We start from the raw sequence: 26,827 nt of genomic DNA, 5'->3' as shown, positions 1-26,827 counted from the left end.
GCATGAATCTAGGTAACCTGCAAATAGCTTTAGGGAGCTGATGATTAATTAAAAAGATGAAGGTCAGGAGTTCATACAAATATTAGCTGAGTCATTCAGCATTCCTGGCTGTTACTAATATATTTAGAACAATGAAGTACATTAAAAACATTTTATATTGGTGCAATTCCCTTGATTTCATAGAAGGTTAATTTATTACAAAGGATATTTATATATGAAAAATAATTATACAACAGATGTACCTAAAACTGCTTGGTTTAATGTCTTGGCTTCTTCTACCTTCCCCAGTAAGTTACATATTGTATCTGTAAGTACTTTCAGACTATCTGTTATGAAATACGGTATGGAACTATGATAAATAAAACAGCTAGAATTGAAACCACAGCATTTTACCTTTTTGGAAGTACCATAGTTAATTTTTGTGTAAATTTACAAAAGAGTTGTTTTCAGTAGCAAGACTAATGGGTTATACACAACACAAGTAATATTCGGAGAGTAGACTCATTTAAATCAATGGACTTAAAATAGTTTAGTCCATCAATTTCAATGGGTCTACTCTGCATACAGTTCAGAACTACCTAAAAAGTACTTCTGTGTTACCTTTTTTTAAAAAAGAGTAATTTTGGGTGACCACTTGTTGTGTAATTAGGACTGGGTGTGCACCGGTGCAATTTATTCTTCCTTTAAGTTGTAGACTAAAGAGGGAAACTTTAGGTCCAGCAATTAAACAAAAAACTCACCTATCAGAAAGCCACACCTTTCTAGATCTGAAGTTTGCCCCCAAAATATTTTTCACACCCCTTTAGAATGGCTTTAAGGTTCCTTTTCATAGAAGTAGATGAAATTTACAGCCAGGGCAGCCCCTGGATGTATAAATAAATACATCCAGGCATGCTAATGCAGGGCGCTTTTAAATGTATATAAATCGTAATTTGAATTTACATCTATAACGTACACATTTTCAGCTAGAATTGACAGAAAATTTACAAGCATAGCTACCCCTTCCACTGGAAGGAAGCCTGCCAAATTCGTTGATACAATCAGAGAGGGCAATGGTGGTTCTGGGGGTGGGGGGAGACAGGAAACTTCCCAAGAAAGTTTGTGATGGCAGAAATGTAGCTCCTCCCCTAGTAAGGACACTATGTCCCACGTCATTGGTGGGGCTGGATTTCTGCCACCTATGGGGATACAGATTTTTCCTAAGCCAGAGACATCTCTCAGTTGGCTTGCAAAGAGGAAGGCTGGTAGTCCGGAGTGGAGAAGACCAAGGATCTGCAGGAAATACTGTGGTGGGGAAAATGTCAGTCTCCTAGCAAGGACCTTGTTACCCCAAGCATTACTGGTGGTGGTGAACCTATCCTATGCCCTTCCCCTTGTACAGTTTAATTTTTTTAATTCCTCCTGCAACTGATTGGGAGTGGACTGCCCTAGGAAAATAATTCACTAAGATTGAAAACTAGATCAATTAATCAAAATGAAAGATTCCTTCACTTCTCCCCCCCCCCCCAATTTGTTTACTGAGCTCTCGGTATTTCCTAAATCAGCTTGGTTTCATTACTCTCAAAAATAAAAAAAACCGTTGTACATTTTTCATTCTGCTGAGACCACTGATTGTCTTAGAAGCTTTGTGAGTCTCTGAACTAACCTGAAATACCTTGTTAATGGTTTGATCCAAACAAGAAATATGAGAATGTTTCCCAAATCTACCTTTAAATAAATACTCTGTTTTAATCTGACAATTGTCTGGATTTTTGGCTTTCTGTCCTACAGCAGATGTTTCCAAATTCTCTGTGGTTCTCTCCACCAGTTTGGCACTTAGCTATGGTCTTTGTCTTCAGTCATTGAATAAACAATAATTATCTCATATATTCACTAAATGTATTTTTAACCATCATTCAGACATACAATACATTACTTGATACAAAATCAATTCAGATTTATTCCAATTTACCTATACTAGACCATGTCAGAAGCACTTGCAAAACCACACACAGGGGACGATCCAGTCAGTCACTAACCATTAAGCACACATAGTTGTGTGAAAATTTCAACTTACTTCACATTGTTAGTCTAGCAATTGTGTGGGGTGTGAAGTATATCTACTCAAATAGGTTTCTTATGCTGGAAATGCATCCCTCTGCTCTAACAGAAAATCAAGGGGGCCCTTAATCTGCTTCTCATATGGTTATACATTGGCCATCATATATAAATGTGGCATATATAAAGAATAATAATAACTTACGGTAATGCCAGGAAGATGCATATTATTAGCTTTCTAAGGCTGCAATCCTGAGCAAAAAGCACATTCAATACAATAAAATAAAAGGATAAAACCTTTCTACAGACATACAACCTGAAATATGCTCTTAATTGAATTAGGTTACCATTATTCACCCTCCCCAAACTGTACAGCTTGACTAAGTGCTTCCGTTTCAGAACTGGAAGGAGATTAAAATATGTACATTAATTTTGATAGAAAAGAGATAAGAAGTAGCAAACACCTCTTTTCTTATTTTCCATGAAAACTGCTAATTGCCTAATACAGGCCCAGCCGCTTGCTCCCTGTGTTTGAGGGGGCTGGCACCACTTAACATGCTCACACCACACGCGCACACTTGTGTTGCATACATGCCTTGCAGCTTGCGTGCATGACATGGGCATGTCAAGTGGTGTGTGCAAGTGACGTGAGCATGTTGTGTGGTATAAATGCAAAGTGTGTGCACATTGCCATGGGATATTGAAGGAACCTATCCTCCTCCTTGAAAATTTTGAGGGAGCAAGGTCCTTCAGCCCCTACCTGGTGCCCCGGCCTAATACAAAAGCATGATTTCGAAATGAATTGCGGACATTTGCTTTTTGCTCTGAGGCAACCCACTAGGTTTGAGGATTTTGGCATAAGATCTTTGTTCAGTGAAATACTCTGACATTAAGTATTCTGACTTGCATATGATAAACCTATTTCTGGACAACAATAATCACTTTTTTGTTTGTAGTAAGTTATTATCATACAATTGGTCATGACTTAAAAATGAAGGAAATTAATAAAATGTGTCTGTCACTGAAGTTTGCTAGTTTGTGAGAAGTGATTTAATTATCAATTTACTTATTGTTATTTTAGAAAGCTTGTGTCTAAAATTACCTCATATATTATTGTGTTACCAAGTATAAGCAATAGTTGTTTCTGCAGATCAGTGAGATATTTGTAATGGTTTAGCAAGAAAACTTCCTCCCAAATATATGTTGTGTGCACATCTGGTACATGTAAGAGTGTGGGGTGGTCACATCCTTCTCTGCCATGTGGCCTACAGAAGGTTGTCTAAGGGTGAATGTAGCCCTTAGACCACAAAAGGTCAGCCACCTCGATTGAAAAAGTTTCTTCCAAAAAGTCAATTTTACAAGATGTTTTCCTTCATCATGGACTCAGGAGAAAAGGAAAGAAATATTCTCTTCCTTTGGGTCAATGTGTTTAACCTTTAAATGCACTTGTACTTTACTACTATGAAAGTTTTCATGCCAGCAGATAGCTTTACTGCCAATCTGTCCCAAGAAGCATATTCTTCTAATGGACAAAAGACACTTTTTCTTCAAGTTTGCTCAGTGGAATCCAGCCTTCTTGAGTCTTAATAGTCAGTGTCTGGTGACTGGACATTACTATTCCTGGAGTAAACATTACAGAAAGGAAGCCATGAGCAAAGAAACATTTTTATTAGAAATATAATTATTTTTTAAAACCCAGCGAAATAACACAATAATTTTGAGACAGACTTGTCAACATTTGAGTGTAACACCGATACAGTAAAATGGTCTTTACAAAACTCCTTATGTGTGATTTTTAAATGTGAGAGCTTGTTTGACATGAGAATAGGCTAAAGGAGGGAGGAACCACTTTGGAGTGATACTTTCATCTAAAAGCATTTGACATCTATATTGACATTGAGTTATACAATTACAACAATTTTAGGATACCTCAAGTTCAGTATTTTTCTTTGCAGATTATTTAATGTGTTTTACCGTTCAGATTAATGGAAGGTAAAAAATAACCTTATTGGTTTCTGTTAGTGGCATGCTTCTTGGGAGAGATACTGGGTTGTATCCAACAAAGTCATGCTCAGCGTATCCATGGTCATGACTAAAGTTCATTTTGTGTTGTGCAACATATTTTTTGAGAAACCAGAGAATAGGTTTTGATACTGTGCTAGCAGCCGCTGCATCGGCAAGTAGCTGCCAGAGCAAGGACAGCCCATCTTTCTATGCCTGTCTCCAGCTTTAAGTTTTGTGTGTACAAAGAAAATAAGATTCCATGGGTTTATTGGTATGCATTCTATGCACAATGCATACATACACAAAACAATACAGAAATCATTTAATAAATAAAAGAAAATTAGGCCAAGAATCAAAAGAACAAGAAGACAGTTTATATATATTATTTAAAAATCACATCAAAATATGGTTATTTAAGTATCTCCGTAGCAAATAAAATAGTCAGAGACATTAAAAATGAGTAGTTGAAAACTCTTCTTTATGAAATCGTACTTAAAAATTTGTTCTCCTTGCCCTAACAGTCGGGAGAGTAATGCAGCAACAAGCAATATTAACAGAATTCATAGTTCCAAACTGAACAACAAACAGTAGAATACACACACAAGAAAAACAAATACATTTAATGAACTTCAAAATTTGAAGCAGTGAAGAGATTCACTGAGTTGCAGATGTAAAAACACATAAATTTCAATTAGTCCTTTGCAAAGTTGGGAAAATTATTTTGTTTCAGATTTTTCTTTTCTTCTATATTGGTTACAAATAGTATATAATTTACCAAAATAAAATGGGCCTGATTGAAAGATATTTGTGTTGAATAGCATGATCTTCTGTCCACCCACACTTGAGATTGACGCTTCTCACTATTGATAGAGGACATGACTGCAGGGCTGGATGTAGACGCATCAAAGAAGCGATTCAGTTAAACATGTTGTAAACTCATACAGGGAAATCTGGTAGGGAAAGTGCCATCTGGTGTCAGTGTTATATCACATATACAACACTTACAAAACACTTTTTCTTTACCAATCTAGTCCCAGGTCACATTGGCAGTGTGGGGAAGGTTAGCCTATGCAACCCCATTCTTCAGGCACTGCTTTGATGTGTTGCGGGGGTGTCATCTGAACACCCTACAGTTTCACAGTAATGGCCTCAATTTTACAAAGTGAAAGGCAGTGTCTTTGCGTTTTTAAACACATGTAACAAGATCTGTCAATACAGTGTCTGTCATTACTTCTCTGGCTTGGTAACTTTCATACACTTCTTTGTAGAACAGGCAAGCTCCCCCTTCACCACCTTTCTAAACTCCGTACACCAAATCAAACTTTAAATCCATCCCAATGATGTCTTTACAGTCATCTTTTTCATCACCTGTTTATGTCTGCATTTGTCAATACTGAATAGAGAACTCCAAGGGAGGTTTTAAGGTGGTATTTATAGGTCTGGGAATCTGCAAGGCCATTGCTCTAAGGCAGCTCTATATCAATGCAAGATCGACAAATCAGTACCAGCTTTTAGATAGGTGCTCTTCTCCTTTAAGCATGATAAAAAGGGTTGAGTAATGGCCAGGATGTGGGAATGGTGATAGCACAACAGTCAGGGATACTGAAATGTTAGCATTAGTGGTAACTCTGTATCTGTTTTCTGATTCTGGTGATTCAGAATTGTAGCATAAATATTTTTGAAAGCATTAGTCCTACTACATTATTAATTCATGTTGAACCTGAATAAAAGCAATGGGGTACCACATTTTTAGGATTGGGACTTAATTAGCAAAGACAATAATGGCCATACTTTCCATAATGGGTGAATTGTGTGATCAGATTTTTCAGTATATAGTTTGTAATGATATGAATGATGCATTATTATGCTGTGTAAGTTCTATAAAGGAATTGGATATACATAAACATGTTCAGAATTGCAGTTTTGGTGCATTTAATATACTGCTTGTAATCATGACCAATAACTAATTTAAACATAAATTTACATATTTTCTATAGCAATGGTTTGTTAATGACATATAAGAGAAAGTATTGTATAGAGTTGGAATATGCAGTATATTAATTTTCAAGCTTGCAGAATTCAGCAGCTAAGTTGCTTATTGGGGCATGATGAATTGAGCATTTAAACCAATCCTGGTCCAACTGTAGTAGGGTGCCAATTAGTTGCTGAGTCCAATTCAAAGTGCTGGTTTTGACCTATAAAGCCTGAAATGACTCCGGATTGTAATACTCAAGGACCGCGTCTCCTTCTATGAACCCTGCAATCATCATGAGGTCTTTCTTTGTGTGCCTCCTCCGTGAGATGTCTAGAGAGTGGCAACATGAAAATTGGTCTTTTCTGTGGTGGCTTCCCATTTGTGGAATGCTCTCCACAGGGAGACTCTCCTGGCACCTTTATTACATATGTTTAGGCACCAGGTAAAAACTTTCCACTTCAATCAGATCTTTAGCTGATTAAACAATTTATGGCCTTTTAAACGTGTTGGCGGGCAGCAGGTGGTATTTTGTGCTTTTATGTTATAAACCACCCTGTGATCTTCGGATGAAAGGTGGTATATCAATAATAATAATAATAATAATAATAATAATAATAATAGACAATATAATTAATTGCTTGCAGAAAAAAACTGCTTTCAACTACATTAACCTAGAAAATCACAGGAATAAAGTGATGAAATCTTGGATTATTATACTAGCATACTGTTCTCTCTTGCCATTTTCATGCATGAATTATAGTGGAACCGAAGCATGCATGTGCAGAATGGGTGGGGGAGTAGCAGCATCCAATGGTATTCTTTTTTGTGTCACATCATGCCCACTAGTGTGAGTGCAATTTAGTGTGACATGCTAGAATATCTAACATAATTTGAATGTCTCCACAGGCTGCTGGCACCAGTGACATTTAGTTACACTGATGTTGTTTTATTGTGTGTGTGTGTGTGTGTGTGTGTGCATGCACACACGCATGCACACACACTTGGGCCCAATAACAAAATTTGGATTTCCACATTTAGTCAGTAGTTTATCTACTATTTAGTAGGGTTAGAAGTGGTGCAGTATACCCCAGGAGACTCTGTCATTGTGCAAGGACCCCTGAAGCAGGGCTGTAGCTAGGGGGTGGTGAGGTGGGCCTCACCTAGGGGGACAGGCGGGGGGGGGGGCAAAATCAGCTTAAAAATACGTCCATAAATATGTCTATAAAAATACTGATTATTGCCTCATGAGAAAAGGTTTTAAATAGAGGGTGAATTGAATGGGTAGAGGTTGGGGGAGAGATGGAAAGAAAAGCTAATTTGTCCAAGGCTAGGGGGTGCAATCTGGACCGTTCTGCCAGGGCGCAAGATAACCTAGCTATGCCTCTGCCCTGAAGTATGAAGAACTTTAAACTTTTACATGCTACTTTTAACCAAGCAGTCCCTGTAGCGCCTGTAAGTCTGAAAACCACTAGCAAGCTCCATATCAAACTTTTAGGGCTCCAACAGAATTTGCAACTTTCCCCCGTCCTTAGCAAGTCTGCCTCCTGATAATGCTAGCTCTGTATCATAGCACAGATGATAATTTTAATTGGTTAATTGGTTGTTTGGTCTATAAGAATGTAACAAAATTTGTGTTAGCTCTTTGTTTTCATAGCATGTTAAAGTGATATAACAATATAAAATCTAGCACAAACTTTCTTATTCTTCTCTTGCTGTCTTTTTTAAGATGGGCAGAGAGAATTTATTTTATTGCAGGATTTTATTTAGGTCTCTATTGTCTAGTGTGTGTAGGAGTTGGGGCACACACAAATCCTAGAGGAAACTATATCCTTGGAGTTCTAGAATTTCTTCATTGCTACTACATAATAATGTTGATTTTTATGAGTAATACAAGAGCAGCATATAAAACATATCATGATATAAATAAATGATGTTCAATTTAAAATGGAATGACCAGAACCTCAGGCAACAAATGTTTATTTGGTTCTGAATAGGACATTTAGCACTGCACATTAAAAGCCATGTGTATTTAAACCATTATGGCCTACACCACTTCAGGTGGAATTATAGTAAATTGCTGTATTTTATTTCCCCAATTATCTGGTGAAATGCTAGTTCATGTTGTCCTGAAGTTTATCTTCAGTACATTAGATCTCTATTCACATTTTGACAGCACTCTTATACCCTTAATTTGATTATTGTTTTGGTGTGCATGTCTGGGGTTGGTGGGTAGGTGAGATTTATTTGTTATTTAGAATGAATTACACATCTATAAATAATTAAATGAACTCATGAGAAAGGAGCTCTGATAACTGAATATCATACTGTTTGGTGTGAATTATGAAATACTGTTTTTTCTCCCTCCCTCCAGGAACTTGGAAGCAACAGCCCACCACAGAGGAACTGGAAGGGAATAGCAATTGCACTGCTGGTGATCCTAGTCGTATGTTCACTCATCACAATGTCTGTAATTCTTTTAACACCAGGTAGGATTTATTCATCATGTACTTACCCTATTATTGAACCAGATGTATTGTATTTGTTTTGTGGGCCCAAGAACACTGAGCTTGCAGGAGTCAAGGCTGTTGATAGAATTAGTAATAGACAGGACAAACCACTTGAAATCAACTTTATTTATTACAGATGTCAGAAGGTCTTGTCTCTAGGCATTGGGCTTGCATCCCAAATCAGTCAACCTGGTCCACTGGTTGGTAGTTATGTTGGGATCAATCTTAAATTATGGACCACCCTATGATGCACATCAAATCAAGACAGTGCTATGAGAAGCCATTAGGTCTCTGTGTGTGGGAGTCTGCAGCCTGTCCACCTCCATCTGGTGTTCTGGACAGAGCACCCCTTTGCTGGGGGTACCCCAAAACATGGGTTGTGTAGGGGAGGTAGAGTCATGTCTGTCCCTTCCAGCTAGCCCAGGGATCCAATTCCAATGTCTTCTCTGCCAGAAAGTTCTGGTAGTTGCTATGAAGTAGACAAAACCCCAGACAGGCCCAGTTTATCTGCAGGCAAATTCCTCACTGGCCCTGAATAGCAAGGTCCTTGGAACGTCCTCACCAGGGCAACCATGGAATAAAGGGATGGGAGGAGTTCAAAAAGCCAGCTGCACTGCATAGAGCAGGAGCAGCCAATCTTTGTGCTTGAGCAGCACACCTGACTAGAGACACCCAGAGGTGGTCTCCAGTGAGGTGTGCCACCCCAAACCCTACCCTGGAATCTGGTGACCAACAAACATATAAAGCACACTTCATCTTAACCTAAGTGTTGGCATTAGTATTATTGTAAAGTCAAGGAGAATATTCTGAAGCTGTCTCCCCAGCTCACACACACACACTCTTCAGATATAGTTATGTAGCAATGAGCAGCTAGAGTTCTGATATCCAAGCAAAAGTTATGGGAGCTTGTTTTTGAACAAAATTTTAGAAGAGCAGAAGGAGCAGGGTTCTACTCTGCCTGCCAGTCTCACTATAAGGCTAATTTGGTCCCAAACCAAACTGAAACTAGACTGGCACCCAAATAATCAGTCTACAGAAATGTCTGCATTTGTTCCACCTTGACCTTGTCAATCACTTCCCTAGAAAGAAAGTATTTGTGACTGAGTGATAGTTGTTACAATGAATTGGATCCAGGACTGGCTTTTTCAGTTGTTGTTGTGCCACTACCTCCTTTAAGGTGATAGGCACCAATCCCTCATGCAAAGAAGCATACTCAACTTTCTGGACCCAACCAATCAAAATAGGTTATTTTGCAGCAGTACACAGAACACATACAACTGGGCCAGTTACATAGCTGTCAACTTACAGATTTGAAAATAAGGGATCAGCAGCCTTGAAAATAAGGGACCAGCAGCCAAAATAAGGGACCTGAAGCCTCACCTGTTCTAGGCACTCCAGTCTTCCTGTCCTCCTGCAGTCTGGTCAAACTCATGCCGGTAGCTTCGAGAACACTGTCCAACCAACTTTGTAACCAGAGGTTCAACTGAATAGAATCTGAATCACATGCACCACAAGGCCTATGCAGCCTCAACTTAAGATGGCTCCCCGACCTGGCTTTGCACTGCAAAGTTTGCAGCAGCACGTGCAACAAAATGGCATCCAGCATTCAAAAACCCCCTCAGCTTGCATTAACTAGCCGCACACAAGGCATTCAAGCTCCACCCCCCCAGTTGTTCTTAGACTTCTTATTGGGTGAGCAACACAGTCAAGCAACACAGTTGGAGCCTCCCTCCTCCCTGGCCGGCAGGGAGGGAGGGAGGGAGGGAGGGAGAGGAGCTGCTTCCTTTGAAATTTAAGGGACATCATTTAAGGGACATTTAAGAGACATCAATCAATAAGGGACAGCAGCAGGACATGGCGCTGGAATAAGGGACTGTCCCTTCAAATAAGGGACACTTGACAGCTATGGCCAGTTATAAACAAGAATCTGCATCTGAGGTATGCAGATAATTAGTCTGGTTTGGCCAAGTAACTATGGGCTTTGGGTTGTGTGGTCAGAAACTTGTTTGATTGATAGAGGACAACCAAGTCTCTTTATAAATATATCAGTTATAGTGGTTCTAGTCCTACCTACAGAACAAAGTCCAGAGATTAGCATTGGGAGAGTGCTTTTTCACAGCCTGGGGTGCTGCAGGGCACTATTTTAATGTTATTTAATAGTTACATGAAGCTGCTGGAGATATCAATAAGAGTTTGGGGACAAGGTGCCATCAGTACAGTGATGATATCCAGCTCTATTTCTCCATAACATCTGAATCAGGAGAGGTTGTGCAGGACCTGGACTAAGGCCTGGACACAATGGTGGGATAGATGAGGGAAAATAAACTGAGCTTGAATACCTGCTAGGCAGAGGCACTCCAGCACAACTTCTTATAATGTGTTGTTGATAGAGGACACCTGTCAGAGCTGCCTCTAGGTCCCAGCTCACAGAGGACCAACGCTAGGCTGTCGTAATGTACAAAAGTCTTTATTGAAGTTCAATTTCCATTTCAAAGCCGCAGCGCGCAGCCCTACATCTTAAACCCTAGATCGGCGAAGTCCCGTCTGAGTCTCCTCTCCTCTGACACCAGTTTAAGATCCTAGCCCTGCTCCACCTTTTCCGCTGCTCTCTCCTCTTCTGGGTCCTCCTGCCCGCTGGGGCATTGCCCTTTCTGGACTCTTCCGACGCTGAGTCGCTTAGCTCCTCCCCCTGCCTCCTGCGGGCTTTAGGACCCGGTTCCCAATCCTCATTCTCTGCTGTCCCACGCTCCTGTACATTTGAACTTGCCTCTCGCGCCAACCCAGTGACCTTTCTCCTAACCGTTACACTACTTCGGTCACTGCTTCCCTCTTCCGGGATACTGGCCGGATCTGACCTCCCCTCCGTTGTCCGACTTTCTGATGGAGGCGTGGTCAGCCCTGCCTCATTTTCTCTCCCTGGTGGGGAATGCACTGGCCCCGATCCTTGGGACTCTTCCCCCCCACTCTGCTCTGGTGGGGAAGCTGGTCCTGATTTCCAACTACTGCTCTGGGTCATGTCTGTCCCTTCCAGCTTCCTGCTCTGGGAGTCCCTGCTGCCCCCTTGCTCCTGGGGCGTTCCCCTTGGGAACCCCCTACCCCTGGCCACTGGCGCCCCCTTCTGTGAATCTTCCGATTCGCTGGAGAGGCTCATGGAATCCCTCGGTCCACTGTCCTCTTCTCCTACGCTCCCCTCGGATTCTTCCCCTTCGCTCTCCATCTCCTCTCTTCCCTGTGCCTCTGCTCCTGAGCCCCTGACAACACCTTTATCAATGGCATCTTTACAGCCCAAACCCTGATTTACAGATTTGAAAGAATTTCGGTGATGGGATGAAGAATGGAAGAAACAGCAGCAGAACAATTGCACTGTTAGGCATAAAGCAAAATAATTATCAAAACTATAACTATCATAGCTTGTGTCTTATCAAATCCCGAGGAGCACCAGTTTGAGGGCCTCAATACAGCATTTACTGGATATAAGTAGTTCACTAGGCCTGCTAAGGTCTGGGAGTCGGCAAGAAGGAATAATAAAACAGATTGCAGGAGGACACTCCAAGTACTCTAGTTGTATGTTTGATGCTCAGTCTTCACGATTGCTTATGTCAGATTACATTACCATATTCCAGGCCCTGAAATGATGTCTAGCAAATTAGGGATAACTGTAGTGCACACACAGTCCATGTGGGCCCATTGTTTCATGGGCTGTGACAGGAGGGTTATAAACTGTGGAGGAAGGACTGGATCATAGTCATAGTGAAGTACATGAACACTTTCCTGTTGGGCAACATTAGCTAAATCTCCTGCTTAATTTTCTGCAATCATGATTTTGGATTCTGGTGGAGCTTTTAAACAGCTCAGAATTCTATTCTGGCTTGCAATCTATACTCAGTATTTATATCTTCAAATTAAAAAAATCTATCAGCCAGTTAAGGAATTGGGAAGTGTCATACTGTCAATGAATAATTCAATATAATCTTGAATGGAGATGGAAAATGGATAGCCTATTGTGAAATGTGAGAATAAACATTAAGGAGAAAGGAATATGCTCCAGTAAGAGGCAAAAAATATAAAGCATGCATATGAATTCACAAAGGTATCAAAAGAAAAGTTCCCCTGGTTACAAGATTCAGAAAGTTTTTGCAGTGTGAAGGGGAAATACTTTTGTTGCATTGTATAAACTGTGCATTGTGAATTTGTGAGATTTCTGAAGCCAGAACAACATTTATTGAAATGTTAGACAAAGGTAGCAACATAGATTTAGTACAAAAAATAAAAGATTGGACAGTGATGTGATGTGAATTTTCTAGCTTACATACAAAAAGATACATCATTTTTCAAGAGAATGGGTGGCTCTCAATACCATCTTCAGTAATGTTATATGGTAAAGTATATTTTCAAAAACATGCAACAAAGCCAGCTTTTCAGAATCTTCAACAAAGCTGCTACATCTGTCTAATGGTTTAAAGGGTTCTTCCCCACTCTCAGTGGTTTCATGAGATTCTTTTAGGGTTTCAAAAAAGTGCCAGTTTTATTTAACATTTAGTGATTTTCAAATAAATTTACAGAATCCTGATTTGAAGATGATTATAGCAAAGAAACAGGGAGATCAGAAAATGTTGCCATAGAGGGGGGAAAACACCTCATTAATTACATGTATTGTGAATATTAATGCTTCCTAGGGACCAAAATGATCAGGTGGCAGGTAAGAGCTGTTTGGCAGGGGAACAGATTCCCATGTGAGGTGGTGAACTCTCCTTCCTTGGAGGTTTTTAAGCAGAGGTTGGATGGCCATCTGTCATGGATGCTTTAGCTGAGATTCCTGCATTGCAGGGGGTTGAACTAGATGCTTTAATTGAGATTCCTGCATTGCAGGGGATTGGATTAGATGACTCTTGGGTCCCTTACAACTCTTAAGATTCCATGATTCTATGAAATCCCAGTAGACTACTAGCTTCTGCTGTTGACCGCTGCTGAATGGAGGAGGGAACCCAGTAGCCTTACTGGAGGGCATCAATGAAGAGGCAGTGGAGGCACATGAGCAGTGTGGTGGCAAATGGCCGCATAGTGCATGGTATCAGCATGGCCACTGCCTCATGACATCCTTTGGAAATTGGGGCCTCCTACCTTTTCCAGCAGCATTCAGTATTCGATTGATAGTGCATGGTGGAAGGCGTATTAATACTGTTGAAGATGGGATGTAAGGGGCAAAACTGCATGTTTATTGGGGGATTCATAAGCTATATTTGGACTGGAATTAAGGCTTTCAAATGAAGAGTTGTATGCTTCAAAGGAGGTAGGATTAGTGTAAATGCAGATGCAGTGAGGAGTTCAACATTTTTTTATATATTGTACTATAATTTGGTTGTCTTTCTCTATATATTCTTTCTTTGTAAACTTGTCATCTAAAAGTCTAAATATAATGGTAAAGGTAAATGGTATATCATCTCAATTGGGACTTGCCAGTTTCAGCTGTTTTTATCCCCTCTGTATATTCACAGAGAAACTTAGCAAACTTTCTAATCGTTCTTTTACTCCATTGGGCACCAACCTTTTAGGGCTTGTGGGCTGATTTGCAAACCAGAGGAACCACACTAGAATGTTTCTTTGAGCCCTAATTTAGGGGGGGGGGGCACCCTGTGGGTGCCAGGAAAGACAAGCATGAGCTTGTAGAAAAGGTTGTACTTGTCTGTCTTAAGCTCTTACAGTGAAATGCTGTGACCTGTGTTTTGAATACCATATATCTCTATATATTCTGCCTTTATGGAGAGAAAAAATAGCTTCAAGGAATAAAATAAAAATAAAAATAGCAATTTCTCTTCTACAAATTACCTAGTAGTCTATGGCTTTAAAATGTCAGGAAAGATGCTCAAGCAAGCAATAATGTCCCCTGGACCACGGCATCACCTGCAGCAGGTGATATGGTTGCAGAACTGGAAGAGGGAACACTGTCTCTCGTTTCCTGCAGGCTTTGACCCTGTAGCTGGCTGCATCCAGCAACCAGAGGGCTTTCCCACATACCTGCCAAACTAGCATTTCAAAAGCACGTCAAAGTGCAAGTAGATAAATAGGAACCGCTCCGGCGGGAAGGTAAACGGCGTTTCCGTGCGCTGCTCTGGTTCGCCTTAAGCAGCTTAGTCATGCTGGCCACATGACCCAGAAGCTGTACACTGGCTCCCTCGGCCAATAAAGCGAGATGAACGCAGCAACCCCAGAGTCGGTCACGACTGGACCTAATGGTCAGGGGTCCCTTTACCTTTACTTGACTGTTGCTGTATTTTTCATGAATGGGAAGGATTCAGCTTTCAGTATGGGTCTGGGGTTGTGTGAAGCCTTTGGTAATCTAATCAGGGTTTTCTATATAAAAAAGTGTGATTTGCTGTTTCAATTTTCTTTTCTTTTTCTTTAGATGAACTGTCAAATTCATCAGAAAGCAGATTGTCTTTAGAAGATCTCTTCAGAAAAGAATTTATAGTTCACAATCCAGAAGCCAAATGGATCAATGGTATGTTGCACATACTCTTTTTAGTACTATATAGAAAGATATGGGAATGGCGATATTAGAGGGGAAATCAGTTGCTGTACCAACCAAACTCTTAATTTGATGAGGTCTACACATGAGAATTTTCTTCCTACTGAGGATTGATCTTAAGATCTGGACAACCTATGATTTATCACGTTGTGAAACTTCAGGTACCCATGTCCAAATAATTCCACCATAACTTCATCTGTACAAGAATTATGAAAAAAACTTATTTCATTTTGGTACTGATTGTTGTCAATAAGTTGAGGTATGGCTCAAGAAACTAAACAGCTTGCAGACCATCTTATGTGAGATGAGGAAAAGCTGCGAGTTTGGTTGTGAATAAATCTTCTGGAACAAGTTTGGAACTGGGAAAAGGTCCTGATGCATAAGGAAGATTAGGCACAGGTAGTGCAGAGAAGAGGAGGCTGAAAGAAACATATAATTGTCTAATAAAAAATTCTCACAAACTGATATGCTTGCATGATCACTGTATCTGTTGAAGTTGCCTTTTCTTAACAACTATTAAAGGTGTCTTCTTTTGCCTCTGGGTATTGAAATAATGTTAAAATCAGTACAGCAAAACACACAACTGTAAAATCACATAACTTTAACCTATGCCACTGCTTTCTTCTCTGAATCCATCAATCACAACCTACAGCAGTGATTGATAATTGGATCTGGTGGGTAAACTTTGATAGCCAGTGTGTTGTAAAGTGCAATATACAAATTGACACGAGATGGCAACAGCGAGCTATGGCAAATTCAATTATCTTTTTTCAAAACTTTTTTTAAAAAACCCAACACATTTTCACAGCATTTTTATGTGTGTAGATTCTACCCAGATGTCCTAATGATGCCAGAAGACTTGAGATTTGTCAGATGAGGTCACTGTTACCATTATATAGCCCTTATCTCACAATATTCATGCATTAGGCCGTATATACAACTATTACTACTACTACTAATTTATTATTTATACCCCACCCATCTGGCTGGGTTTTCCCAGCCACTGTATATACTACTGCTTCCTCCTGTCTTATCCACTTGCTTCTTCTATCCCTAGACCACTATTATATTTTCCTGGTTTCTCACCTTCCTCCTTTCTTTCCTCCTCTCATCTTTTTACTGCATCTATTTTGACTCAGTGGTGAACTGCCAAATTCTATGGGAGATGTAGTATTGAGTGGTTCCAGGTGTTGCTGCTTAAATTGTTCTCCAGGGCCGGCTACCTAGCCTGTTTCTCATTTGATAGACAAAAAGGTTGGCACTTTTACTATGTTGTCTTTCTTAGGATCTTATGAATAACTGCCTGTGGTGCTCATTAAGTTTGTAGGCAGTATTTTTTGTTGATAGTTTAAAAAACAGCAACAGTGTTTAGATGACAGGGAATGCTGTTAATACAATGGAGACCTTGAAATATGGAGTAGACAGATTTGAGTAGTTAAACTTTGAGGATTTTTGTAATTGATTTTGTAGTTGTTTTCTTGTTGTTTGTTAATGCTCCCCCTGAAAAAATATATTTTCAGAATTTATCTTTGTGACATATTAGGGTTGGGAACTAATACTAGATTATGTATCAACACTATGCCTATGCTCGCTCCACCAATAGATACAGAATGGCCTTTGCTTTTATGTTAGCAATAAAAAGTAGAACTACGTGTTTTGTAGATTGATGTGCAGATTTTGCACATGTTGTATCCATAACAATGGCTGAGATTTATGCAAAATATTGGAAACCTGTTTTTCTAATACTATTGATTGGGTTGTACCCAATAGTTGCAAAACTGAAAGATAGGAGCCGCAGCTCCTTGGGAAATATTCAAATGAAGCAGGAACTGAGAATGGTTTTCAAGAGGGAATGGGAGCATGGGTTAAAGTTAGGGCCAATATATTGCCAAAGCTGTAGTCTGAGGTACATGTGTTCAGAATTACTTATGCAAGCTAACATTCTTCAGGCAGAAAAAGAAAGGTATGATAAAGAAGCCATTCTGAAACACCAAGGTATGTTGTAATTCATTGACACGTCAGGATTTCAATAATGTTGTAAAGTTGTTTTATGTGTGCACAGCAGAACTATAAGGCTGAAATTAATATTGTTATAAGGATGAAAGTCCCTTTGGAGACAGCAAACATTAGTATTAAACTAAGTAAAACTGATCTAAGTGGACTGGCTTAAATATGAATAATCTGAGCTTCAGTTCTAAAGTAAAGAACTCAAATGCACCACACACACACCACACACACCTTTGAGCATTCCTCCTAAACCAAACTCATACATGCTATAATTCACACACTGTAGTCAGTAGATGGAAGTGCTTTGGAGAATTGTACATGGATATTGGTTTCTCTGCATCAGTGCTGTAGGGATGAGAAGGGTTGTATGTGTGTGATGATATTGTATCTATTAGATATTAGAACATAAATCTAACATACTAGTATGTGGGCCTTGTATTTGTCTTTGGGATATTATTCTGGTTAGTAAGATTAAATAATAATGTGAGCCTTGTTTTGTAAACAGTTCTTTCTAGGCTATAAATAACATATGCTGGAGTAAACCCTGATTTAGTCAGGCATGTTGGATATCTTCTTACAGCACTTATTTATGAGAACTGGATGAAGGGTTGACAAGAAAAGTGCAATAATTGGTATACGACAGAGATAATATTTTGTAAATTCAGATTTTGATGTTCATATTTTTTTCTGCACATTCAAATAGTTATGGCAATAACACTTAATTCTTATTCAAATATAAAGTATAATATCAATTCAGTCACTACCTTGTGGCATATCATCAAATGATCATGACACTGACATGAAATAAGTTCTCATACTGATAAATTCAGCAAAGTGTTTCTCAGTGAGAGCCACATATACTAATGAGTGCATTATATTTCACAATTCTATTTAAGACAGCGGCAGCATTTATTCTTTGCAATATCATTTCACTGAGTTTGTAACACTGGTATTTTCACTGTATCTCAGTCACAATTATCGTAGCATGCTAGAACCTCTTACACAAAATGGTATGTTCTTAATTTTTACACAAATTTTATAGCAGATTTTTGAAAGAGCTTCCCTTTCCCACTCCCCACAAGTTGGTTACAGGTGTTGATGCCTAATGCACCAAAAGAGAGCTATAGAAAGCCTGGCTCTGCATGAACAATCCCTTGAGAGCATGTAAATGGGCTCTCTGGATTGTGGCCTATGTCTTTTATGCTATAATTAAATTCTATCAGATCAGCCACTGTTCTCTAATATGATTCTGAAAAGAGGTCTAGATGTCTGTCAGGCTTTTGAAGATGTTAAATGAGAGTGCATCTACTTTTAGTAGTATTGATTTTTAACATTTAATTTTTAAAAAGTGAAAATTTAAAACGCTGCCAGTGAGTGATACAAAATGTGTTAAGATTAAGGGCACATTGAAAGAGAAGTATAGGCTATGCCACAGAAGTAGAAATGGGAGGAAATGGCCTTAATTTGCTTAAGCTACACTGCTGCATTGAATTATGAGGTATTAAAATGGTTATCAGATGGTTTGGAATTACAAAAAGGCAAGGCTATTAAAGGAATGCATGAGAATTCAGTTGCAAAAATCTTTGTAAAGTACAGTTAAATTGGCATGGACATGGGGTAGTATTCTTGGGGAAAGTGATGTGTGCTGGATCTTGGGACCCCATAATTCATTCAAGTGTTGGTTCAGTGCATGATCCATCTTAGGGCTCCTCTAATTAATTTGAAAGTATCAGATCTTTGGAAATCACTATATTACAAGAATAGTGACTCTAACTTCTTAATATAAATTTTTACTTTAATAATTGTTTAAGCCATGAAAATTCATCATTGGCTATACTTGTTGAAACACTGTCATATTTATTTTCTACAGGCATATTTTTGGTAAGGTTTCCCCCCTGAAACATACACAAATGCTGCGCTATTTGAAAGTCATTTTAACTAGTAATCTCTATACACATTAGTCTCCTATGCCTACAAAGGAAACTGGCCAAACTTCAGGTTCTATTATTATAGTATCTTTAGCCACCCACAGTACTAGCCTAACCATGTCTACTCAAAAGTAAGCCCAACTTAATTAAATTCGGCTTTCTCTCAAGTAAATTGAGTTAGGATTGTGGCCTGAATGCTTCTTGTACTCAGAAGCTGTTCTTTTGGCCAGGAATATGTATGTGAAGGTTTCCATAAAATAGTTAATTGATCAGATAAGGCCACAGGCAAACAAATTGGCTATTTAATCAGCATTCATTCCAATACTGACTAATCTCCCTGTAAACAAACCAGGATGAAGGATCAGTGAACAAGTCACCAGGAAGTTCCCTATGCTCAACAAAGCTGATTGGGCAGGGAAGCAGAGGACAAGAGGCATAACAAGAAATGGACCTCATATATTGCAATTATGGGGTAAATTCAGCTTTATTCTCATCTGAGAACACAACAGAGTGCTTTGCTGTAGTTCTAAATACACTGGAAATCAGTGCCATACTCTTCCAGTTGTTCTGTGTAAGCACTGCAGCTTTTCACATAGAATGATCCACCTTCTCCCTTCATACTTTGTTCAGGGGGTCCCTCCTGATCCCCCACCACCATAAACCAAATTTCAGGGGGTTGCACAGGGGGATGAGAGGGGGGACAGCCATGTTGTGCAATTGCAGATTTGCTGACGGAGCTGGATAGGTGAATCACCACCACTAGTTAAACACCACCAATGAATACTATAGGACAGAACTTTCTAAACACGTTTTAGACATGCATAATTTCATAACACAGTAATTCAGTTTTACTAGCAAACCGGAGGTTAAACTAACCCCTTTCTAGCCCCATTGGAGTGCAAGGAGCTTTCGTGTAACACACCTACTCACTGCAGCTGACACACTAACGTGGCACGACACACACACTTTTGGAAAGCTCTGCTATAGGAATTAAGTCTGAGTAAACATGCAGAACTATGCTGGCAACTGCTATACCAAACACATACTAGAAAGCAAATCCCATTATGCACACTTCTGAGTAAACATGCACTAGATTTGTTTAAACCTCTCATTAATGTTTTAAGCAGACACTGAAAAGACTAAAGTGAAGGCACCTGCATCTTTTAAATGCGTGATACTTAATACTTAGTGTAAGAAAGTTTTATTTTTTTAATAATTAAAGGGACACTTTTGTGGACTTACACTGCTATGTTGATATTTTTGCAGAATGGGAAACTAAAAAAAAAAGAGGGGGGGGCTGAATTCAATTATAGCAGCTACCCAGTTTCCTGTTTCTGATTTAATATCATGATTATCATAATTATTTCTTCTAACAATATACTATTGCCTACTTTGCAGGTGGCTACTTTGTAGGGATGGGGTTGCAATCTGAAGAGAAAATGCTCAAGTGTTGTAAGCAGAATTCAGTTTAACACAGCCCACCTCAGACAGATCTCCCTTCCTCAGTTCTACTCAGATGTCTGCAAATTATAAGAGAAAGAAAGAAAGATTAATAACAATAATAATAATCATGAAGGGGGAACAGGGTATCAGCCTGTAAAGGTCTGACTTGTCCCAGATGATTTTATGATGCGAAACTTGCTGGGAGGCACCCACCCACCGACAACCCTGAGTCTTTTTTCAGGATGATCTCTCTGCCACACACATGCAGTAGCATTTTTCTCAGGTGCAACACTTCTAAGCAACATGTACACAGAGAAATGCATTGAAGGGCTAAACTGTGAAAATTATCTGCTATGGGCGAAAAACTTCTTCGCAAAGGAGGTTGCCCTGCTCCAAGGGTCCTCTTCAGTGGGTGGGCATACCACCCCTGGCAACAATTTCACCAAGTGCAGCCAGTAAGGTGTGTTTCCTCTGCCAGTGGTTTTCTCCCACCTTTCTAACAAAGGTAAAGTTGTATTATTCCCACGGTTTCCCTCGACTTGCAAAAGGAAGAGAGCCACTGGTGCGTTGTTGTTGTTTTTGCAAGCATTTATTTTAAGTGCTTGCAAAGCCCTTGAGGTTCTGTGCATATTTGAAGGGAATGCTTGCAAAATATTAATGATTTTGGAGGCAATGGGGAGATGCTTTCCCGTCCCTACTTGACTATTAACAGAATTGTCTTGCGTGCAAACAACTGCATTGGAATGTCCTTGGGATGTATAGGAAGAGAGGAAAAGGAAAAGAAATATGTTGTTTTCCCCTTCTTGTCACATTCTACTCACTATTTCCCATCATTATAACTTTTGCTTGTTATAAATATCTTTAGCCCATGGGTGCATCTTGCTGCACAGCAAGTATTCAGAATTTTATTTACCAAAGTCTGCTCTGCGGAAATGAATTTAGTCCCACTAGAGCAGGCATGGCCAAACTCGGCCTGCCAGATGTTTTGGGACTACAACTCCCATCATCCCTAGCTAACAGGACCAGTGGTCAGGGATGATGGGAACTGTAGTCCCAAAACATCTGGAGGGCCAAGTTTGGGGATGCCAGCACTAGAATGTATGAGAAGAATGGCTCCACCCCACTCCCGGAATTTCCAGATACTTTGTCTTATTCCTCATGGCTATGGCTATATATATTCAGAATTAAAGCCAGATCAATTTCAGAATTAAGAAGTCCAGAACCAGCAGGTAAGGCAGCGACAAGAAAGTCAGGGCCAGAAAAAGAATCATAATCACTATCACTTGCTCAGATGTAAGTCTTACTGTGTTTAATGGAGCTTGCATCCAGGCAAATGGGCTTTGATTTAGGGTTAACATTGTAATTATTTTTTTTTTGAATAATATTTTATTGAGATTTTTCATACAAATACCAAATTAAAAGACAATTTAACATGTTTTATAACATATTTTCAAAGCTTCTTTGGACTCCCTCACACCTCCCACTCCCATTTACCTCAATAATAAAATTTTTGTCAGCAATTTATCAACTTGTTTGCATTCTTATGTCCCCTTCGTTTTACATATAATTAGTAATTTTCTTAAAATAAAATAATTTTTTGTTTTCCTCAATCTCACCTTAACATCCTGATTCCAACTATTTTAATGGTGCTCAATTATTTATGATCTAGCATCCTTATTAACATTCAATCAAATTACAATATTTTTGCAGATAAATCTTGAATTTCTTCCAATCTTCTTCAACCCTCTCTTCTCCCAGGTCTCGAATTCTGCCGGTCATCTCAGCCAGTTCCATATAGTCCATCAGTTGCATCTGCCATTCCTCCAGTGTGGGTAGATCTTGGGTCTTCCAGTATTTAGCGATGAGTATCCTTGCTGCCGTTGTTGCATACAAAAAAAAAGTTCTATCCTTCTTTATCACCCTCTGGCCAACAATACCCAGAAGGAAGGCCTCTGGTTTCTTAAGAAAGGTATACTTAAATACCTTTTTCAGCTCATTATATATCATTTCCCAGAAAGCCTTCACTTTAGGACACGTCCACCAGAGGTGAAAGAATGTTCCTTCATTTTCTTTACATTTCCAACATTTGTTATCAGACAAGTGGTATATTTTTGCAAGTTTGACTGGGGTCATGTACCATCTATATATCATTTTCATTACATTTTCCTTCAAAGCATTACAAGCAGTGAAGTTCAACCCAATGGTCCACAACCTTTCCCAGTCATCAAACATGATATTATACCCAATGTCCTATGCCCACTTTATCATAGCCGATTTGACCGTTTCGTCTTGTGTGTTCCATTTTAACAGCAAGTTATACATTTTTGAAAGTACCTTAGTCTTAGGTTCTAACAATTCTGTTTCCAATTTCGATTTCTCCACCTGGAACCCTAGCTTTTTGTCATTTTTAAAAACTTCATTAATCTGAGCGTAGTGTAACCAGTCTCGCACTTTGTCCTTTAGTTTCTCAAAACTCTGCAGTTTCCAATTTTCTCCATCTTTTTCTAGTATTTCCCAATATTTCGGCCATCCAGCCTCCATATTGGGTCTTTTTCGGGCCTTAGCTTCCAGAGGCGAAAGCCACCTTGGAGTTTTATTTTCCAATAAGTCTTTATATTTTGTCCAGACATTAAACACTGCTTTTCTGACAATATGGTTCTTAAAGGCCTTATTGATTTTAACCTTGTCATACCATAAGTATGCATGCCAACCAAAAGCGTTGTTGAAACCTTCCAAATCCAATACGTCAGTGTCTTCGAGAAGCAGCCAATCTTTTAGCCAGCAGAAAGCTGCGGCCTCATAGTACAACTTTAGATCTGGCAGGGCAAAGCCCCCTCTCTCTTTCGCATCAGTTAAAATCTTAAACTTAATTCGGGGCTTTTTGCCCTGCCAGACAAACTTAGATATATCTCTCTGCCACTTCCGGAAGCACTCCGTCTTGTCCACAATCTGTAATGTTTGAAACAAAAACAACATTTTTGGCAATACATTCATCTTAATGGCAGCAATTCGGCCTAACAAAGAAAGTTTCAGTCTTGTCCAACTGTCTAAGTCTCTCTTAATTTCTAACCAACATTTATCATAGTTATCCTTGAATAGACTCAGTTTTTTTGCTGTTATGTTTACCCCTAGGTACTTTACTTTTTTAACCACGTTTAGTTCTGTCTCTCTCTGAAACCGTTCTGACTCTATATCTGCCAAATTTTTTCCCAGTACCTTAGTTTTCTGTTTATTTAATTTAAATCCCGCCACCCGACCAAAGTCTTGTATCAATTGTAATACTCTTTTCGTACTAGATTCTGGCTCCTGCAAGGTCAAAACTAGGTCATCTGCAAAAGCTTTAAGTTTGTATTGTTTCGCTCTGACCTAACATTGTAATTTATTGTCCCTTTAACAGCTATATGGCAGGCAAAAGTTCAACAAATCAAAGCTTTTCCAGTGCAGAAATACAATTCTGGAAAAAACTTCACTATGACTGTACTGTCTCTAATTTTGTGTTGTGCCACACACCCATGGCAACCATTTTGTGACTGGTGCCCACACCATTCTCTCAAAATTCAAAATTAGCCAAGTAGCCTAGAAAACAGACAGGAGTAAGGAAGATTCACAAAGAAGCATGCTAATCTGCATTTGGCTAGTTACGAGCAAGCAGCTCTAAAATAAACTAAGTATAGTCTGAATACAGGTGCATATTTCTAAGAGTCCCAACATACAGGGTGGAAGGTTTACAGGAAAAGTAAAATGTTTCCTGATAAACATTAAGGACGCAATTGTTGAAAGCACAGTATTGATATATAGGTTTGGATGAGAGTTAAGATTCGATAAAGTAAAAGTGGTTTTCTAAAATAGATTAAATTACTTAAATGAAAATAAGGTTGGAAGGATTTGCAGAAATAACGATTTGAACTAGAATACAAAAATGGGAGGTGTGGGGAAGTCAAGGAAATAAGTAAAGGAAGAAAGTCAGGTAAAGGTTTAATCTGGTTTTATTTTCTTTTTTTCAAGTGAGTGTATTTTCTTTTTTGTTGCTGGTGTATTTTTTTGTATTTTGTATTTTTCTTTTTTTTTCTTTTTTCTTGCTTTCTGTAACTTTTAAACTTTGAATAAATATTATTTTTTTAAAAAAAGAAAGCACAGTGAGAAGCATGGAAGAAGTCATGGAGCTAAAAATGATTAATGTGGCATCAGAAGGCTGATCCTGTAGAGCTCTTTGTGACAGTATGTAGAGGATGAGAAAAGCAACAGGAAGGATGATATATTGGCAGGCAAAGAGAGCGAAAGAGAGCTTTTAGAGGATGCAGCAGATCTGTGAGAAATGATTTTGGCTGTGGTGTAGTCAGTAAGCAGACTGCAGCAGGACCTGAGGATGGGAAACCAAAAAGTTGGACTGCAGATAGAAATGTAGGGCAGGCAGCCACAGGGCCAGGTGCACAAGCTTCAGGCCAAGATGGATGGAGAGCTTGAGTGTTCACTTTACAATGGGAATGAGGAAGGATAACAGGATGCATAGACGACAAAGCCCAGGGATAAGAGAGGAAAACACACGGATCTAGTAGGCAGTCAGAGTACATTTATCTAGTCAGCCAAGCAGCCAGAGCATTCATAAATAAGCACCATAACCTGCCAATTGCTGTGGCATGAAGGAAAACATAGACATTGGTAGTGAAAATTGAAGAATACATACGTCTAATCCTGGAAAGTTTCCATGAGCCCTTGCAACAAAGCAAAACCATGATCCTCTGTTTAGCGATTAACAACCAGGTCCAAATCTTTTATATCTTGTTTCTGAATACACCAGAAAACTGACCTCTCTCATCCTATCCTGGTTCTGTGTGAATTTTTAAAGCGAAAAAGCTAAACAAATCACACAAAATTTTTAAGAAACATATTATGGATCCTACTTATGAGGTTGTCTGAAGGTTGCTTGCTTGTCTCCTTATTTATCAGTGTAAAGCTACTAGGAACACCTTCAGAGCATGGCACCTGCACTGCACTGTCTGAGAAAGCTTTGAAAAAAATGTTCCAGGAACCAGCTGCATGTCAACTTCCATGATAATTGTTTGATTAAAGGAATGTTGATAGCTGCATTAAATACCTTGGTATTCTTCTCCCCAAAGATTTGATTCAATTTAAAAGATGCAAAGCATGCAAATGGACTTGGTTTGAGCAGATATGAGCAGTAAAAGTGAACGTTGTGCCTAAATTTCTATACCTGTTCCAGAACCTTAATTTTTTTATTGAACTACTAAAGGAATAAAGTCAATGGTAAAAACAATAGTCACATTACTAATGGGAAGAACAATGCACACACATCATAGTGAAGGTAAATTAGGTATATCCAACCTACTACAGCTGCTGTCGGTCTCCTTCCTTGGGCAGCTGCTGGAGAATGGGCAAGGAGGCTACTGCCAATGGTGCCCAGCCTCATGTGATGTACCAGCTCTGCTTTGAGGTGCAGGCAGAGGACAGGGCTCTGTCCTTTTGGGGAGAACCATAAAACAGTACACAAGAGCCAGAGAAGGGGATTATTCCAGTTGGTAAGCTGCAATGCTTGCAGAGGCGGAATGAATGTAGGAACTCAATACTGAATTCCACCCCAATACCCTATCAAATACGCTCAATATGAACAATGGAAAAAATCCAAAGGCCTATATAGGTTACATAATTTGTTTAATAAAGCTGAGTTTTTCTAGTGCCTGTTATTGTTAAACAGACAAATGAAGCAATTTGTTACAAGTTAGTTCTGAAATATATAATATCTAACTCTAATTGGATGCTTTTGCCACAGTGCTTGTCAAGTTTGATCTTCTGCTGTACCAGTATCATTGTCAGTGTCCCATACTGCTTTCAAACTCATATTAGAACCCATAACACATGTTAGGAGGTCCCTGTAAATAATAGAAACAGAACCTTCTAGAGTACCTACAGAGGCTTACAGAAACTGTAATTAAAAGTTAAGGATCTCAACTGGCTGTTAAGTCCTGAGGAGAAGTTTAGTGAAAGTTTTTATTTGTAAATAGTTTTTCTCTCCACCAATTGAACTCTATTCAAAGATACATTAATAATAATAATAATAATAATAATAATAATAATAATAATAATTTTTATTTATACCCCGCCTTCCCCAGCCAAGGCCGGGCTCAGTTTGCTCAGCTTTAGTTTGCCCATTGAACTATACTACTCCAAACCAAATTTTAAAACCCTAAGGCTGAATTTCACTACCTAGAATTTGCCTTGGTTGTGGTGAATGTCAGACATAAGTTCTGAAACCAGACAGAATTTCTTTTGTTAACGCTTGTCTATCCATAAAGGAAAATATAATACAAAGTCAAACACTCTTTAAACAAAAACTTGAGTCTCTGAGGGTCTTAAACAAAATAGTCAATAATTTCTTCTATAA

At 39.1% G+C, this 26,827-nt stretch overlaps 1 protein-coding gene across 3 annotated transcripts in view; it reads left to right on the top strand.

Moving 5' to 3' along the window:
• The window catches only part of DPP10 (dipeptidyl peptidase like 10), a 603,190-nt gene that overhangs the window by 396,579 nt on the left and 179,784 nt on the right, over positions 1 to 26,827 (top strand). For all 3 annotated transcript variants that reach the window (XM_079993430.1, XM_079993429.1, XM_079993431.1), the window contains 2 exons: positions 8,388 to 8,502; positions 14,927 to 15,022. In XM_079993430.1, coding sequence (XP_079849556.1) covers positions 8,388 to 8,502; positions 14,927 to 15,022 — 211 coding nt within the window. The remainder of the gene's footprint in view (positions 1 to 8,387; positions 8,503 to 14,926; positions 15,023 to 26,827) is intronic.

The sequence above is a fragment of the Podarcis cretensis genome (assembly GCF_951804945.1).
Source record: "Podarcis cretensis genome assembly, chromosome: 1".
Taxonomy (NCBI): domain Eukaryota; kingdom Metazoa; phylum Chordata; class Lepidosauria; order Squamata; family Lacertidae; genus Podarcis; species Podarcis cretensis.
The sequence above is the reverse complement of the archived record's forward strand: the minus strand, read 5'-3'. Positions and strand labels throughout refer to the sequence as shown.